Source organism: Pleurodeles waltl, chromosome 10 (assembly GCF_031143425.1).
Source record: "Pleurodeles waltl isolate 20211129_DDA chromosome 10, aPleWal1.hap1.20221129, whole genome shotgun sequence".
Lineage (NCBI taxonomy): Eukaryota > Metazoa > Chordata > Amphibia > Caudata > Salamandridae > Pleurodeles > Pleurodeles waltl.
The window spans coordinates 975,465,521-975,484,214 of NC_090449.1; the positions used below are offsets into that span (position 1 = coordinate 975,465,521).

An 18,694-nucleotide genomic window follows, 5' to 3' on the forward strand; every position below is an offset into this window, starting at 1 on the left:
GGGGAGCCAGTGGGCACCCACCACCAGTCCCCATGACGGCGATTTGGTGCCTGGAATCCATGGCCCAAAACTTTCCCCGTAGGTCGTTCTACCTCTTCCTAATGTCCTCGCTTGTGTGTGGATGGTTCCCCTCTGTATTCACCCTGATGACTATCCTCTGCCAATACGTCGTTCTTCTGGGCTATGAATGTCTGCTGGACCTGTGCTCCAAACAGTTGCGGCTCCACTCTGACAATTTTGTCAACCATTACCCTCAGCTCCTCTTCTGTGAATCATGGGGTTTTTTGTGGTGCCATGGTGGTTGTGTTGTGGGTGGGGGTGTATGCTGTGCAGGAATGCTGGGTGTGCTTTTTGTTGGTGTGAGTTTGGGTAGTGGTATGTGCAAGTGCTCTGTGGTGTTTGTGTGCAGTGGTGTGTGATGCATGTTCAGTGTGATGGTGCCTGTGATATCTAGGTGCAGTGCCTCCTTTCAGTGTGCTCTTGCCTCACTCTGTCAGAGTTTCTGGTTGCAAAGGGTTCTGGTTATGTGTGGGGATGTGTTTTGTAATGCTGTGGACAGGTGTGTGTATGTGTCTCAGGTGTTGGGTAATGATATTGTCCAATGTGGTGCAGTGTTCTGGTGGTGGTGCCTTTTTTTCCCTCAGCGGTTCGGACCTCCTTCATGCTGTCGTTTTGGCTGACGATGTCGGTTTTTGGGTGTATTTTGGGCTGTGTTGTGTGGGTGACTTGTAATGTGATGGTCTTCACTGCACGGCTGTCTTCGGTAATGACCGCCAAACTCGGAATGACCACCTTTGTCTGCAGGACTCTTTTACCGGAAAGTTCTTGGTGCCTTTACTTCCACAATGCGTTATTAGTAGGTGTTGGATTTTTGCTTATGCAGGGTCATCCCGAATCTTTTTGTCTCCTGCCTCCTATTTTTTCTGACCTGTCGCTGTTGGCTTTTGAACTCTGAGCACTTTCCCACTGCTAACCAGTGCTAAAGTGCTTATGCTCTCCGTTTAAATTGTATGTAATTGGTTTATCCATGATTGGCCTATTTGATTTACTAGTAAGTCCCTAGTAAGGTGCACTAGAGGTGCCAGGGCCTGTAAATCAAATGCTACTAGTGGGCCTGCAGCACTGGTTGTGCCACCCACATAAGTAGCTCTGTAATCATGTCTCAGACCTGCCACTGCAGTGTCTGTGAGGGTATTTTTACACTGTAAATTCGACTTGGCAAGTGTACCCACTTGCCAGGCCTAAACCTTCCCTTTTCTTACATGTAAGGCACCCCTAAGGTAGGCGCTAGGTAGCCCCAAGGGCAGGGTGCAGTGTATGGATAAGGTGGGACATATAGTAATGTGATTTATATGTCCTGACAGTGAAATACTGCCAACTTCGTTTTTCACTGTTGCAAGGCCTGTCTCTCTCATAGGATGATATGGGGGCTACCTTTAACTATGATTAAAGTGTAGATTCCCCTAGAGAGTAGATGGACATGTGGAGTTTGGGGTCCCTGAACTCACAATTTAAAAATACATCTTTTAGCAAAGTTGATTTTGAGATTGTGCGTTTGAAAATGCCACTTTTAGAAAGTGAGCATTTTCTTGCTTAAACCATTCTGTGGCTCTGCCTTGTTTGTGGATTCCCTGTCTGGGTCAGTTTGACAGTTGGGTTGTTTTTCACCTCGCACTAGACAGTGACACAAAGGGGGCTGGGGTGTTATCTGCATTTCCTGATTAGCCATCTCTGCTAGGAGGGAGGGGTGGAGTGGTCACTGTCATCTGAAAGGACCGTGCCTGCCTCTGACAATGCCGGCTCCAACCCCCTGGTGTGTGTCTGAGGCCTTGCCTGGGCAAGGCAGGATTTCACCAGTAGGTGTGAGTCCCCTTTGAAGAAAGGTGACTTCAAAGACTAAAAGGGGTATAAGAAGGGCACCCAAATCTACAGACTTCAGAAACACTTCTGGAACCAAGAGGAACCTCTGCCTGGAGAAGAGCTGATAGCTGAGGAAGAAGTGCTGCCCTGCCTGTGACTGTGCTTTGTGGAGCTTTCCTGCAGTGCTGCTTCTGCCAGAGTAAGAGGGCAAAGACTGGACTCTGTATGCCTTCCATCTTGTGAAGAAATCTCCAAGGGCTTGAGTTAGAGCTTGCCTCCTGTTGTTTGAAGTCTCAGGGACAGCAAAGACTTCTCTCTGCCAGCACCTGGAGTCTCTGGAGAGACTCCTGCTCTGACAAGTGGTGCCCTATCCAGTCCCTGGGCCCTTGAAAGGAAAGCTGGTGGAAATCCAAGAAAATGGACTTCGGACGACTCCGGACCGACGCCGCTGCTGAATCCGGTAACGCCGCCTGCACCTGACGCCGTGACCTTTGCTGGAACGCGACGCTCTTCACAGGCCCGATGCCACAGAAGCCCCGCTGAAGTCCGCGACTCCGTGGAAGTCGCCGCACCTCGTCGTGACCGACGCCGCTCGAAGTGCACGGATTCAACGTTTCGCACAGACGCCGCGATTCCCGACTTCGCGCATCGGCTTGTTTTCACTCTTCACCAAAGGTAATGTACTTGGGGGTCTACACGACTCCGTGTCCGGCGCCGCTGGTGTCGGCTTGTTGGGAACGAATCCGTCAAGACGCCGTGTTAACATCTCATCGAAGCATTTTTGCTTCTAAGCGCTATTTTTGAATTTAATCTTTAAAAATTCATAACTTGACTTATGTATGTTGGACTTTTGTCGTTTTGGTCTTGTTTTGTTTAGATAAATATTTCCGATTTTTCTAAACTGGTATTGTGTCATTTTATAGTGTTTTAATTAAGTTACTGTGTGTGTTGGTACAAATACTTTACACCTAGCACTCTGAAGTTAAGCCTGCTGCTCTGCCAAGCTACCAAGGGGGTAAGCAGGGGTTAGCTGAGGGTGATTCTCTTTTACCCTGACTAGAGTGAGGGTCCTTGCTTGAACAGGGGGTAACCTGACTGTCAACCAAAGACCCCATTTTTAACATTGGTGATCAGCGGTTGGGATTTGGACTTGTATTTGTACTTGACATACAGTAATTAAGTGTACACTACTGTTTTTAGTTCAAACCACTACGTGACCACATACTACTTGTCTTGTGATTCTGCTTTTTGTTCTCTGATGTCCTCCTGGAAGTATTGCTAATATTTTTGGACTTTGGTTTTTGGTTGTGAAGCCTTTGCAGAATGGAAGTAAATTTCTGGCACCTATTTATGTATAAAAAGTGGCAGCTTAAAGCATTCTGCATGGAAAGGGGACTGGCTGTGAACAAGAAATCCAGAAGGGAGGATCTTGAGTCAGCACTGTTTCAGTATGAATTGAAACGTTGTCAGGCAACACCACCAAATGAGTCTGCGGAGGATAACTACTCTGAGGAGGAGGACTACTCTGAGGAGGAGGACAGTGGCCCTGAGGAGGGAACCGAAAGAGATGATTGGCTCCTAGCTCGAATCCGGAGACTGGAAGAGCTAGATGCAGAGCTTGAGATGGCTGAGGAGAATAGAGCCTTAGTCCTGGAAAAAGAAAGGATTACAGCTCAAGAGCTGAGCTGTGAAGAGCTGAAGCTGGAGGCCATGAGGGCTGAGTCCAGTTCAGATGGTGGCAGCAAAAAGCTTGTATCCAGTACGGCTGAAGAAGTGCACATGCCCAGAGATGTGGTGCCCTACTTGAAGGAGGGAGTTAACACATGCCAGGAGGTTCAGGGGTATGAGGTAGCTCCAGTGATGCACAGGGTCCCTGAGGTGGATTTGGGAACTGGCATGGGGAGTCATATTCCTACTGGTGGGAGGGACACTCTACTGACTCTAGGTGAGAGTGATAGGGAGAGGGGTTCCCCCCAGGTAGAAGTCCTGGTTATGGAGTGTGAAGACATCCCAGAAGAGTGTGGGTTGAGTGTCAGGGACAGTCAGGTACTGTCTCACCAGTCTCAGGAGGGTGATGTGGGGTGCTTTTTCAAAGCAGAGTCACTGGATGGTTGGGTGAAGGGTACTTTGGTTAATTCATGTAAGGGGCTGAGTGATGTAATTGCTGGGGAGCATATGTCTAGTCCTTACTTTCCAGAGCTACGCCAACACCAGGTGGAGTGTGAGTTCTCTGACCCCAGGGAGCTTACAATGGAGGCAGACCTCTTGGTGAGTACCAGAGAGTCTGAAGAGGCATTTGGGGGGGCTCCTGAGAGGAGTGGTCTAGGTATTTCCCAACCAGGTGACCTAGGGAAGGATTGTAGTGTCCCAGGTAGGTCCCAGTGCAGTGGGATGGGTGAGGGACCCCATGTCCAGTCTCTGAGGAGAGGGAATGGGGATGGGCTGAGGTCCCATGGTGCCCGAGATCCAGTCCCAGGTCCTGGAGGGTTCCATGAGGGAACACCAGGAGGGGAGCCTAGCCTGTACCATAGGGCCATCTGTTGAGGGAGATCCCACAGTGTCAGGAGAACTTGGGGGGACGGCTGTAGCCAGCATCCCACCAGTTCTGGTGTCTGGCAGTACCACTCCTAGTGAGGGGGTGCAGAAGTCCAGACAGAGGGTTGAGAGGGGGTTGCGGACCCCAGTGGAGAACCTGGAGGGTCAGAGGTCAGCTCTGAAAGCAGAGCCCCCCAGGAATGACCTTGGTGAGACCATTTCTGGGTTGGGGGGAATCCAGACTCTGTCAGATGGGCAAAGGTCAGGAGACCTGCGCCAGCCAGACTCTTGTGTGGCCCTTGGGGACAGTGTGTACCTTGAGGGGGGTAAGTGTGCCCCCCTGGAAGTCCTGGTGTGCCAGACAGTGGTTCAAACGCAGGGTGGTGACCCTGGGTTGGATGACCAGGTTCAGAGGGTAAACTCTGACCTGGTGGGGGGTAGGTATGCCCCCCAGGAATTCCTGGGTTGCCAGGCAGTGGTCCAGTCTGTGGGTACAGACCCTGGACTGGAGGATCAGGTGCAGGGGATAAACCCTGACCTGAAGGAAGGGGCTACTGCAAACAGTGCCCCTACCATGTTGTCTTCTGGGGGGGCCACTCCTAGTTGAGTGGTTCAGGACCCCAGAAGAGAGGGCAGGGGGAGGGAAGCCTCACCCCTGGCCCTACCTGAAGGTACAGACCCCAGGTTGGAGGACCAGTTGCAGGTTAACATCCCTGCACTGGTGGAAGAAGTGTGCAGGACTGCTTCTACAAGCACCCTGACAATTTTTTACTCTGGGGGTGCCGCTCCTGGAGGGAGGGTACAGAGCCCCAGAGGGGAGGACCAGGGTCAGGTTATCTTCTCTGACCTGGTGGAAGGGAGAGTGGTCAAAGGGTGTCAGGCACCTGGGGCTACCGCCCCCACTCTCCACAGTCACAATGGGTGGAGAGGCCTGAGGTCAGGCTCTCATCCCTGACAGTCATCAGGGGTCACTGTGGCTTGCTGTCCTGGTGGACAGAGTTGCCCCTTGGGGTGGGACGAGAGTCACACCACAGGGGTGGAGTGGGCAACACCACTGTGTTGGCCCTGGTGGTACTATCTGCCCATTGCAATACATCTGTGAGCAAAGTAAAGTTAGGCGCTGCACAGATGGTGTCTGCAGATGTGGAGAAGGGTTCCCCATGGGTTAGCTTAGTGGACCCTGAGAGTATGGACAGAGGGATCCAACTGGAGTCAGGAAGACGTAGAACTGGAACATGCCCCTGCTGTTGTGGGCCTGGATCCTTGTTCTATCGCCCCAATCAGAGAAGTACATCAAGGTATTGATTGTTCTCCCCTGGCTTTAGGCTGGTAGGGGGTCGTGTTGGATTTTTGCTTATGCAGGGTCATCCCGAATCTTTTTGTCTCCTGCCTCCTATTTTTTTCTGACCTGTCGCTGTTGACTTTTGAACTCTGAGCACTTTCCCGCTGCTAACCAGTGCTAAAGTGCATATGCTTTCCGTGTAAATTGTATGTAATTGGTTTATCCATGATTGGCCTATTTGATTTACTAGTAAGTCCCTAGTAAGGTGCACTAGAGGTGCCAGGGCCTGTAAATCAAATGCTACTAGTGGGCCTGCAGCACTGGTTGTGCCACCCACATAAGTAGCTCTGTAATCATGTCTCAGACCTGCCACTGCAGTGTCTGTGTGTGTATTTTTACACTGTAAATTCGACTTGGCAAGTGTACCCACTTGCCAGGCCTAAACCTTCCCTTTTCTTACATGTAAGGCACCCCTAAGGTAGACCCTAGGTAGCCCCAAGGGCAGGGTGCAGTGTATGGATAAGGTAGGACATATAGTAATGTGATTTATATGTCCTGACAGTGAAATACTGCCAAATTCGTTTTTCACTGTTGCAAGGTCTGTCTCTCTCATAGGATGATATGGGGGCTACCTTTAAATATGATTAAAGTGTAGATTCCCCTAGAGAGTAGATGGACATGTGGAGTTTGGGGTCTCTGAACTCACCATTTAAAAATACATCTTTTAGTAAAGTTGATTTTGAGATTGTGCGTTTGAAAATGCCACTTTTAGAAAGTGAGCATTTTCTTGCTTAAACCATTCTGTGACTCTGCCTTGTTTGTGGATTCCCTGTCTGGGTCAGTTTGACAGTTGGGTTGTTTTTCACCTCGCACTAGACAGTGACACAAAGGGGGCTGGGGTGTAATCTGCATTTCCTGATTAGCCCTCTCTGCTAGGAGGGAGGGGTGGAGTTGTCACTGTCATCTGAAAGGACCGTGCCTGCCTCTGACAATGCCGGCTCCAACCCCCTGGTGTGTGTCTGAGGCATTGCCTAGGCAAGGCAGGATTTCACAAGTAGGTGTGAGTCCCCTTTGAAGAAAGGTGACTTCAAAGACTAAAATGGGTATAAGAAGGGCACCCAAATCTACAGACTTCAGAAACACTTCTGGAACCAAGAGGAACCTCTGCCTGGAGAAGAGCTGATAGCTGAGGAAGAAGTACTGCCCTGCCTGTGACTGTGCTTTGTGGAGCTTTCCTGCAGTGCTGCTTCTGCCAGAGTAAGAGGGCAAAGACTGGACTCTGTGTGCCTTCCATCTTGTGAAGAAATCTCCAAGGGCTTGAGTTAGAGCTTGCCTCCTGTTGTTTGAAGTCTCAGGGACAGCAAAGACTTCTCTCTGCCAGCACCTGGAGTCTCTGGAGAGACTCCTGCTCTGACAAGTGGTGCCCTATCCAGTCCCTGGGCCCTTGAAAGGAAAGCTGGTGGAAATCCAAGAAAATCGACTTCGGACGACTCCGGACCGATGCTGAATCCGGTAACGCCGCCTGCACCTGACGCCGTGACCTTTTCTGGAACGCGACGCTCTTCGCAGGCCCGACGCCGCAGCAGCCCCGCTGAAGTCCGCGACTCCGTGGAAGTCGCCGCACCACGTCGTGACCGACGCCGCTCGAAGTGCACGGATTCAACGTTTCGCACAGACGCCCCGATTCCCGACTTTGCGCATCGGCTTGTTTTCACTCTTCACCAAAGGTACTGTACTTGGGGGTCTACACGACTCCGTGTCCGGCGCCGCTGGTGTCGGCTTGTTGGGAACGACTCCGTCACGATGCCGTGTTAACATCTCATTGAAGCATTTTTGCTTCTAAGCGCTATTTTTGAGTTTAATCTTTAAAAATTCATAACTTGACTTATATATGTTGGATTTTTGTCGTTTTGGTCTTGTTTTGTTTAGATAAATATTCCCCATTTTCTAAACTGGTGTGTCATTTTATAGTGTTTTCATGTAGTTACTGTGTGTGTTGGTACAAATACTTTACACCTAGCACTCTGAGGTTAAGCCTGCTGCTCTGCCAAGCTACCAAGGGGGTAAGCAGGGGTTAGCTGAGGGTGATTCTCTTTTACCCTGACTAGAGTGAGGGTCCTTGCTTGAACAGGGGGTAACCTGACTGTCAACCAAAGACCCCATTTCTAACAGTAGGCACCTGTTTTTTTTACATTGAGTGTGATCACACAGTGACTGTTTATGCTTCTAGTCTATTACAATATTTTCAGTAGTCAATTCAAATATTCTGTGAGGTGTCTATCAGTTGGAAAAGCACAGCTTTTGAAATGTATTCGAGATTCTTAGTAGATATAAAATGATTTGCCTGACTAAAAAAGATAAACAGATTAAATGACTCACTGTTATAAATGTAAAGAATATTTATTTTATACATGGACAACCAAGTAGTCTATAAGACAATGCTGCCTAAGACGTTGCACTTTTAAAGTTGTAAATCATCTATGATTTTCTTGAACAATTTTGGTGGTACTTGAGGAGGATGAAAGGCCAAACTAGCCCATTCCAGGATTCAGCACTGTCACTTTACACATCAGTGGAACATTTTTAAACACCAATTCAATCTATGTAGGTTTTTCTTTCTGTGCTTTCTTTCTAGTGCACTGTGGCATATATACCTGGCAATCCATTGAAGAGTAAAAAAAATATTTTTGTGACCAGTGTATTTTTAAATATATTGATGGAACTCAACTCACAATTCATAGGGTGAAACATTTGGCAATGGTTTTGATTGCAAAGGAACATGAATTTGATGTGTTATATTCAAAGTCCGCTTTGTTGTGTTACATATCTAAACAAACAGCAAAGGAACTGTTGGTAAAACCATTCGCAAATAAATCTGTTACTATTCAGGGAACCAACTTGTGATTCCCAACCCTCCTGTAGATTCTGGATTTATACAATCACCCCTACTTTGGCCCAGATTACGAGTCACTAATTGCCATTAGCTTGGTAAAAAGTTGTTACTGGGCTCATCAGAATTTATATCCCGCAAGCAGCTGAAATTGAAGAGTAAAGCCCTGGGCAAAGCATGCACAATTTGGCATAGGAACACTGAATCCAGCATTTTATTCTCCAAAGACTTTTTTACCCAGATACTTTCCCACCCCCCATATTTACCAGGACTCCTGGTAATGGTAATTATAGGAGGCAGAGAAATAAAACTATGTACTCCAGGACTCTTACAATGAGGGGCATGTGATGTCCCTTTTTCGTAATTCTAGAATCATATTTTACTTCTTAAATGTTTTCACGACATCACAGACTTCATTCTGCTTAACTTTAAATGCCACGTCTTTAGCTCAAATGATCAGAAAGTTTTGAATTTTCGTATTTAGTTGACAAGCAGCCTTTTGCTGCATATCAGTGCATCTATCCCTCTATCACTTTCAGTTGAGATTATGGTTGACTGCCATCTTTCAATGTTTGAAAAGTATTAACACTTAGTGGCAGATAAGCTACATTTCTTATGTTGGGATTCAAGACACTACAGACTTTTGAGTGCTGGGCATAAGTAATATAGGTGCCACCTGTCACTGCCAATCACAGTGTGCAATGTTAGATTTCTAATTGATAGCAAATCAATTGCAGTGTTGACTTGCTCTAAGAGGGAACCAATGCCCACTTCCCTGGGATATTCAGCTGGTAAATATCTCCTAGTGATTGGCATCACCTTAGACAATTTTTGATAAAAGCAATATGTTTCTCTCATGACACCTATTGGCTTTGCCAGTGCTTGTTTGGTTCCCCAGGTGGCAGCTATATGTATACACACAACTGTGCAGCAGTGTTGGAATTATTTTTACTATACTTATAGGAAAGTCATTCCAAAATGACAGACTTGTGCACATGCATACAATGGCCCTTATTGCTCGTACTGCCATCTGATCGCCAGTGCAGCCAGAACACCGCCGGCCCTATTACAAGGTTCCCACTGGGCCGTGGGCAGGATCAGGGCCTTAACATCGATGCCTGCTCATAATCGAGCCTGCATCAATGTGGCAGTTGCTCATAATTTAGGCAGTGGAAAGCGCGATGGGGCTGTCCATAGGGGCACCTGCACTGCCCATGCCAAGTGCCTGGGCAGTGCAGTGGCCCCAAGGAGGTCCATGATGCTCACATTCCACCAGCCTTTCCTTGGCGGTCCAACCGTCAAGAAAAGGCTGGCGGAATGGGGAGTCGTAATCCCCAGGGCGGCGCTGCATGCAGCGCCACCCTGGCGGATTACAACCACAGAGACTGCCAGGCTGTTGGCTGGCGGCAACCTGGCAGTGTCGGCGGTCGGACCTTGGCGGCACAACTGCAGCGGTCCGATCACCATTGCGCGTCTGGCGGTCTTAAGACCACCAGACTCATAATGAGGGCCAGTGTGCGCATCTTTGAACTATTTTTCTTAAAGCAAAAAAAATAATTACAGGGTCGCAGCCATCTTCTAATGATTTTTATACTTTATTTTAATTGACTCTCTTAAGATGGCAAATGCCATTTTGGAATTATAATTAAATATTAAGTTATGCACAGGATGTCACACAAAACGTAGATGAACAAAATCATTTAAGAAATAAAGGCCAAATGTATGACAGTATGTTTTGCGACTCACAATTTGCGATTCATTTGTGAGTCGCAAATTGCGAGTCTCAAAACCAAATGCACAATAGTGCCAATGGCACTCTTTGCAATTCCAAATGGGTTTGCAAATGACCTACCTCATCAGTATGCATGAGGTAGGCCGCATTGAGAATGGCTGCACTCACAGGGACTGTGTCTGTGACTCCTTTTTAAATAAAGACGTTTTTTTATTTTTTTTAAATGCAGCCCGCTTTCCTTAAAGGACAACGGAAAGCATTTCAAACAAATAAAATGAAAAGTTTTCTTTTCATTTTTTTTGTAGTAGGCAGTTGTCCATAGACCTCTGCTCTGAAAAAATATTTTCGCTTCCATTTACAAAGGGGAGGGGGTCCAGTGGGGACCATTTCCTGTTTCTGACTGGGTTACCACCAGTTTGAAATTGGTGGAAAATGCAATTGTTTTGTGACCACAATTGCGGTCACAAAATAATCATACATGCCACTGAGAATCACAATTAGGAAGGGATGTCCCTGGAGCACCCCTTCCTAATTGTGAATCGCAATCCCTATTTTGCGAGTTGGTATTTGCATGCCGACTTGTAACATAGGGATGGTACAGTAGAAGCTATCATTTTCCGTTCACAAAGGCGAAATTCGGCTTTTTGCAACCGCAAAATCACGTCGTACATCGGGCCCCAAGCTCACTATTTAGATTGAGAACAGTTCATTACAAATACAGAAGGTAATACATGTGTTAAAAATGAACTGCCCAAGAGGTCCTGCATGCTTGAAAAGGAGCACACAACGTGTGTGGGCCAATGCATAATTTGTTGCAGTTCTGATGTAATAATTCAGAACTGCTGGCTGCAGATCTTATTAATTTTGCTTAGATAGACCTCAGTCCAAAGAAATGCAATGCTTCCTAGTCAAATAAATACATATTTTCTCATGTAATCCCTACAGGCGATCAAGAATTCACACAGTGCACATCTTATTATGACCCAGATCAGCTCCCTCCAGAAAATTCTTCATTTATGGAAAGAAACTTTATTTGCAGGTTAAGGTGCCTTTTGGATAATTCATCTGGTTTCTTGGTAAGTACAAAGTAGGTTTCTTTCTTCTAGACATTTAAAAATTAAAGTTATGATTATCTCCTTGTGAAATAAGAATTTGCAGCAGTTGTTGATTAGCACTGTTGATTAGCACAGTTGTCTTTAACTAGCAACAGGCTTCGAATCGAAATGCATGTCCATGACTTATCTTCAGCTGCCCGAGAGATATGTGTAACTTAATTATTGCAGATTTGTCTTTTTATTCTATTAATATTGAAAATATATTTAGCGCACCTGCATAAGAAGTGTTAGTATTCTGTAGTTTATTGTATAATATTAAAGTCATATAAGCACTATGAGGACAGGCAATTTTCACTTAATGGCGAGAAAGCAGATGTAAGAACTGATGAAAATGACAATGCCCTTTTTTAAAAATGGTCTATTTTGCAATTCCTTCACGTGTACTATAAGAGAGAAGCACTTAAAACCAGCCCATTAAAAAGTACCTATAATTTCACTCCATCAGAATGATTTGTACTACTAAATCATGCTAACAGTGTCACTTGTGTGAAGAAAATTCAGCATTTTAGCGTCCCCCCAGTTGATCCATATTAAATGTTGTTGTAAAGGCTGCACTGAGATAGGCAGAAATAAAATTCTTATGTTGCATTCTATTCCAGTTATTTGTTCCTGGTGCCTACATTAAATAATGAAGTGAGATTCATTCATCTCCTACAGTCCAGGATAGTTGGGCTTCTGTAGACAGGGACTGGTCTTGTGTGACTTGGAGTGTACCCTGCCAGTAACCTGCTCCTGCAGGCCAGTGCACAAGATTTTTGTCATACTCTCTCTACCTGCCATAGTGCTTTCTCCGTGCTCCTGACAGGGAAGGAAAAAAACATATATTTACATTTAATCGCATACATGACAATAGACCTGATTCACTCCTCAGTAGAAGTCAGTGGGAGAAATACATGCTCCTGATTATTTTGATATTACTATAGTTAACATCAGTAGGTATTTTACTCATGCTGACCATGGGTTGTAGTGTACTTTAGGAGTGCTGTTTATTTTGGGTAATCTGAATAATAGATTAGTAGAGAATGTGCATGGTGATCATCTGTTTTTTTAAATACACGTACAGCCAGTAGCTGGTGAACTGTCAGTGTAATTACGAAACTGAAAGTGAAGTATAACTAGATGAGCATATTGCTAGAGGAAGGAGGCTTTCCTAAGTTACGTAATGCTTCTAGGAAGATAAAGATTATGGACCTGATTTGGAGTTTGCGTCTGGGTTACTCTGTTTAAAACGTGATGGATACAACATCCACGCTATTACAATCTCCATAGGCTACAATGGGATCGTAATATGACGGATGGGATATCCGACACATTTGTGACAGAGTAACCCCTTCCACCAAATTCTAAATTAGGCCCTAAATTGGTAATCTATGAGTTATGTGGTATAAATAATGAACTATACGCTCATACACTGAGCCCACCATTGAAGTTGAGCTGAGCTAAATTGATGCCAGAAATATCTGCCGACCAGTGTTCCTCGGAAATGTATTATTGTGGCTAAATCAAGAATAATACACAGTTTCTCAAAGACTGTTATATTTCACTAAATCATATTCCCAATCACAAATGTGTTTGGGGTTCAGCCAAGTGAGATAAGAACGTAATGTAATAGCCTGTTTCTATTTGTGTGTTTCCTGCCTCATGCTGATACTTCTGAATACATTAAAAGCACTAATTTGGGTACAGATCTATCCCAAGAATGTACATGGTCGAACTACCTGGACCATTGTCTTGAAAAAACCTAGAATGGCTGGTTCTTCAGAAAAGTTAATTGTTTAAGATCTTTTAAAAGGTCATAAAAAGACATATTGTCACTCTGCTGTCATAAAGATTTAATTGATTGCAATGGGTGCAAAATACCTTGAATGAAGCCATCAGCTAGACTATGCCAGCATAAGGTAAAAGCCTTTGAGGCTAAAATGGGCTTGGCAATTCCTAGCCTGCAGCAGAAGCAACACAAATGTAAGATTAAGCTAATCTATGGGTTAAATGACCATGAGATCACTGCAGAAAAACTTAAATAAAGCCTAATTATCATGTGCGATTTGTACTGCACAACTACGAATATGCCACATTCACAGGAAAAATGAAAGTAGAAATGTATGGGGGACTGCGGGGCTCTCACTGAAAACCTTACATTTTGCTTGTTACTTCTTTCAGCAACAAGTGGTTTTCAATCAGGGCGACAGGGCTGCCCTGGTAGCAGATGAGCTTTTCAAGGCTGTGCGCCTGGCCTCTTGTAGGGACTTCTTGGGAGGAGATTGACGTCTTCTGAGCGCCTGTGTGCAAAATCTGTGACTCAGAACACAATTGCGGGAGCAACCTCTGATGCCAAGGAAACTTTGTGTATTCACATTTGCTGCTGCTGCTTTGGTGCTGCATATCAGTAATTTGCTGTGATGTCATCATTATGCAAATAAGAATCTTTGAAACTTACAAAAAATGCTTTTTCCTTTTTTCTCGTGGAATATTGGCAAGTATGTTAGTGACCTCCCATACACCACACTGGTGGCCCTGAAAAGTAACCTGCTTCGTTAAGGAAGTAGGCTTGCTTTTCCTACACACCCACGATCTGAACAGCCCCATTTTTTATCAAGCCTGGCCCAACCCTCTTTCAAATATATGGCAAGACCTGAAGACACCACTTCAAAAAACACTACATCTCAAAGCCTTACAAGGTGTTTGTCTCTACTCTGAATACAGCCACCCCTCCCTGCTCAGCTCACCACCCCGAAAACAATCACGGCACTCTTTGCTACCCAGTAGAGTTCTCTTCACCCCTGCTAGGTTTCCGCTACGTAACTTGCCACATACATGTATACACACATACATAATTTGTGTTTTTATTGATAAACTATACATTTTTATTTAAATTAAATTCATTTGTATAAGACTGTTTTCTTTTGCATTATTTGATTTTTATGGATAGCATCCAAAAGAAATCAAACAATGAATGAATAAATGAAACAAGCTTTAGTTCGTAAGCAATGTGTCTGGGTTATCCCACTAAGAATTCTCTTTCTGAGAGCAGGTGTTTTGAAGCAATAAGACCATTCTGTACAGATCGCAAACAGTTCAAGACACCATGGTTATTTTCATTTTTGAGATAGTGAAAGGGTTGGAATATCAATGTGGCAGAGCACTTCTCTAAACAAAAGGTTGTGTTTGTGACACAGGCGGTCATTCTGACCGCCCGCCATGCGGTTACCGCCGAATGACCGCCCGCGGTCAAAAGACCGCAGCGGCCATTCCAACTTTCCCACTGGGCCGGCGGGCGACCGCCAAAAGGCCGCCCGCCGGCCCTGCGGGAAAGCCCCTGCAACGAGGAAGCCGGCTCCGAATGGAGCCGGCGGAGTTGCAGGGGTGCAGTGGCACCCGTCGTGATTTTCACTGTCTGCTAAGCAGACAGTGAAAATCTGTATGGGGCCCCCAGGGGCCCCACAACACCCGTTCCCACCATCCTGGTTCTGGCGGTGACAACTGCCAGAAACAGGCTGGCGGGAAGGGGGTCGGAATCCCCGTGGCGGTGCTGCAAGCAGCGCCGCCATGGAGGATTCCCTGGGCCAGGGGAAAACGGGCGGGAAACCGCCGGTTCCCCTTTTCTGACCGCGGCTTTACCGCCGCGGTCAGAATAGCCCAGGAAACACCGCCAGCCTGTTGGCGGTGCTTCCGCTGCCCTCCGCCCTGGCGGTCATGGACCGCCAGGGTCGGAATGACCCCCAAAGTGTGTAGTGGCCTCGTTGAGACAAATGAGAAGCGATGCAAATGGCTTGTGTGAATCTGCCAGAAAATTCCTTTGAGTCATCGGGGACTAAGCAATGTCCAAGAGTAACTAAAACTGTCAAATTTTAGTGAAGCAGGTAGCTCTTTCTACCAGTTGTTCCATTGTACAAGCAAGTCTACTCTTATGATTTGAATGAATATGTAGTTCAAAGCTGTTTTCAGTTCCATCTGATCTCCTAATTAGAAAAATATTAGATGGACATCAAATAGGTAATCCTCTGCAGGTGATGCGAGTCACTTGAACTGCTTATACTGTCAATTATCAATCTCAAGTTGCACCACCTTAATATTGTTAGCAGTAGCAAAGATCAGTTTAATTGTTTTTTTAATAGAAACGTTTTATTAACGTTTTATTGATTTTTCTCTTACATTTGCATTGAGGCATTTAGGTCCTATACATGCAGTGCAAATGACAGTAGATCTGGCAGCAGTAATTGTTGACATCATTATATTGTAGATCACTAAAACAGGAATAGTATCAACATCATATTCAGGTCATGTTCCCCTTCTTCACAACCCCCTGATGTCTAGTACCTTTATGATCCCCTATTATCCATTAGAATCCCTCCTTATTATTCAAGTGCCCATGGCTTATCCAGGCATGGCTCCAGATGTATTCCCCCTTGCCTCTTCCCATCGATTCCATACTTTGTAATTTTTTTTAGCAGCATCTCGCCTCGTATATGGGTTTTTCAACCCCAGGCAAAAGTCCATGCCTCGGACCCAGCCCTCCACCGAGGGAGTGGCTGTTTCCTTCCATGCAATATCCCTTCTAGCAATCACAAAACCCAACCACAAGAGCGCCTTTTGATACTGTGTGCATCCAAGGTTGGTGACTTGTATGAGGAGCAACTTACAGTCCCTCAGGACAGTCTAACCCAATACCTCCACCAACTGCCTCAGTACTCCCTCCCAAAAATGTGTGAGGACAGAGCAGTGCCAAAACGTGTGTACCAAATCCCCTGGTGCAGTTCCACATACAGTCACTGTTTGTCAGAAAGCCCATGTGGTGTTGCCGCGCCGTGATATAATATGTGTGATGGAGTGGTTTTAATTGAATGTGTCGAAATTGTGCAACTATGGCCACCTCTCCAGGTGCCTCCAGTGCCTCCGCCCAATCTCCATTTTCGAGGTCTCCAAGGTCCATCTCCTATACCTTGCATATGAGCTCCATTGAGTCTGGCATGTTCTGTAACAGCATTTTGTACATCTGTGATAATTTGTGTTCTGTCACGTTTGTTAAAAGGAGTTCAGCTTCCAATGACGAGAGCTCCAGAATTTCTGGATTGGCCTGCTGCATGGGTGTCAGTGCATGTCTGAGCTATAATTAGCTGAAGACCTGCGTACAGTGGAGGGCATATTCCATCTGTAAGTTATGAAAAGATTTCAGTATTCCATTATCCAAGATATTCCCCCAGAGTCGAGATCTCCACCAGATCCCAGGCCGCACTTATCCAGGGAAATGTGCAGAGCCCCACTCCTCCAAAGCAATGTGCGCAAATCAGCATTCACCTTTCAGAAGAAAAATTTATTGATTGGGAATGGGTGATTCTGCAGGTGATACAGGAATCGTGACAATGCCACCGTTTTAATTATGGCTGAGTACCCTAATAAGGAAAATGGAAGAACCTTCCAGAACGCAATATCTTTTGACAGTGTATTCAGCTGTGGCAGCAGGTGCTTAAAAGAGCAGCATGCATTCCCAGTGACAAATACCCCCAAGTATTTAAACCCTTCAGGCTGGACCAACAAGCCTGAGGCCCATGTCATATTAGTGGTGAATAAAGCTATAGGGTAAATTATAGATTTCCGGGGGATTAAGACAAAGCCCCGGATATGCGCCAAATTGCTCTCAAATTTGCAGTGCTCTCAGTCCTGATTTCAGGGTTCCCCAGATACAGAAGCACATCATCTGCATACAATGATATTTTATCACTCACCGCATCTTCCCAATGGAAGTCCCAAAACAAGTTGTCCTCGCGCACCCAGGCTGACAGCGGCTCAATCACAACTGCAAATAATAATGGAGATAAGGGCCAGCCCTGACTGGGCCCCTCTCACTGGGAACCAGTCAGATACCATCCCCCATGCGTACCTTGGCTCTAAGGTCCTTATAAAGCAGTCGTGCGTGGCCGAGAAACTTAGGTCCGCATCCAATTCTATCGAAAAGGACAAACATATATGTCCAGTCGACCAAATCGAAGGCTTTCTGAAAGTCAATGGGTAGCAACGCCCTATGCTCCCCCACTGACTAATTCAGAGCAATAGTGTTGTGTACCCGCCCTAAATTGTGTATTGTGGCTCGTTGCAATATAAACCCATATTGATTGGCGTGGACCAGATAAGCGATGACCGCTCTCAATCTAGCGGCCAGCGCCTTAGCCCACACATTCAACGTTTATGTAGCGAGATAGGTAAAAAGTCCTCGCAGGGTACTCCCTCTGTTCTGGGCTTGGACAGCACCACAATGTCTGCCGTCGGAAGGTCCAGGGACAGTCTACCCCTCTCCAGCGCTTCTCGAAACATCTCTCGTATAGGTTGGCTTGCCTGCTGCCATCCCAGGCGCCTACATTCAGGTGGAAACCCATTTGGTCCAGTGCCTTCCCAGGCCGCAACTGAGCCAGGGCTGCCCATAATTCCTCTATAGTAATGTACACCTCCAGGGATTCTCTGTCTTCAGATGACAGACATGGGACCGGTAGCCCCCACAACAAGAGGTTGGCACGCAGACTTGTCCGATCTGCCTGACAGAGTTTGCAGTAGTTGTTAGTGAAGGCCTGGGCCATCTGCCATTGGCCCGACGCCTGCGTACCATCACATAGTTGTAGGTATGGCACACCTGCTGGCCCCATTCTAGGTGTGCATAACCAGTGCACGGTTTTACTTGCTTTGTCACCCCATTGGTAGACCATACTGCGTGTGGCCTTCCAGGTTTCACAAGCTTCTTCTGTTAATTCCTGCCATAACAAAGTTTGTGTGTTCAGCAAATCATGCAGGGGACCCTCCTGATCCGCTGTGGTGAGATGTCCTTCTAAATCTAAGATGCGTCCCCTCCGTCTTGGATCTTCTGTTTGCTCCTTTCTTTGTGACTTTTCACATAGCTAAAAATCTGACTGCGCTGACGGCACATTTGCCTAAAGTCTTCCTGTTGGAGTTTCCACCCATCTAGTCTCCACCAAGCTCTTACACCTCTCCCCAAGACAAAAATCACTTCCACTGGTGGGTGATCGGACAGTCCCCGCACCAAATGCCTCACCTCCCTTACCCTGTGGCATTCTTCTGCTGCCATAAGAAAGTAGTCATGTCTAGAAAAGGTACTGTGTGCCCCTGAATAAAAGGTGTAACCCCTCTCACACAGGTGTTGGGTTCTCCATAAATCTGTTAAGTTCAAATAGCGAAAAAGGTGGCCAGATGTGTGAGTCCACTGCCTCCTATCCTGCCTGAAAAGCGATCCATGTATACATTGCAGGCACCATTTAGATCTCCCCCCAGTATCC

At 46.2% G+C, this 18,694-nt stretch overlaps 1 protein-coding gene across 1 annotated transcript in view; it reads left to right on the forward strand.

Annotated features, from left to right (window-relative positions):
- Positions 1–18,694, forward strand: part of AHR (aryl hydrocarbon receptor) — a 353,719-nt gene that overhangs the window by 268,473 nt on the left and 66,552 nt on the right. Inside the window, exon 6 of the mRNA XM_069211815.1 lies at positions 11,245–11,375. Coding sequence (XP_069067916.1) covers positions 11,245–11,375 — 131 coding nt within the window. The remainder of the gene's footprint in view (positions 1–11,244; positions 11,376–18,694) is intronic.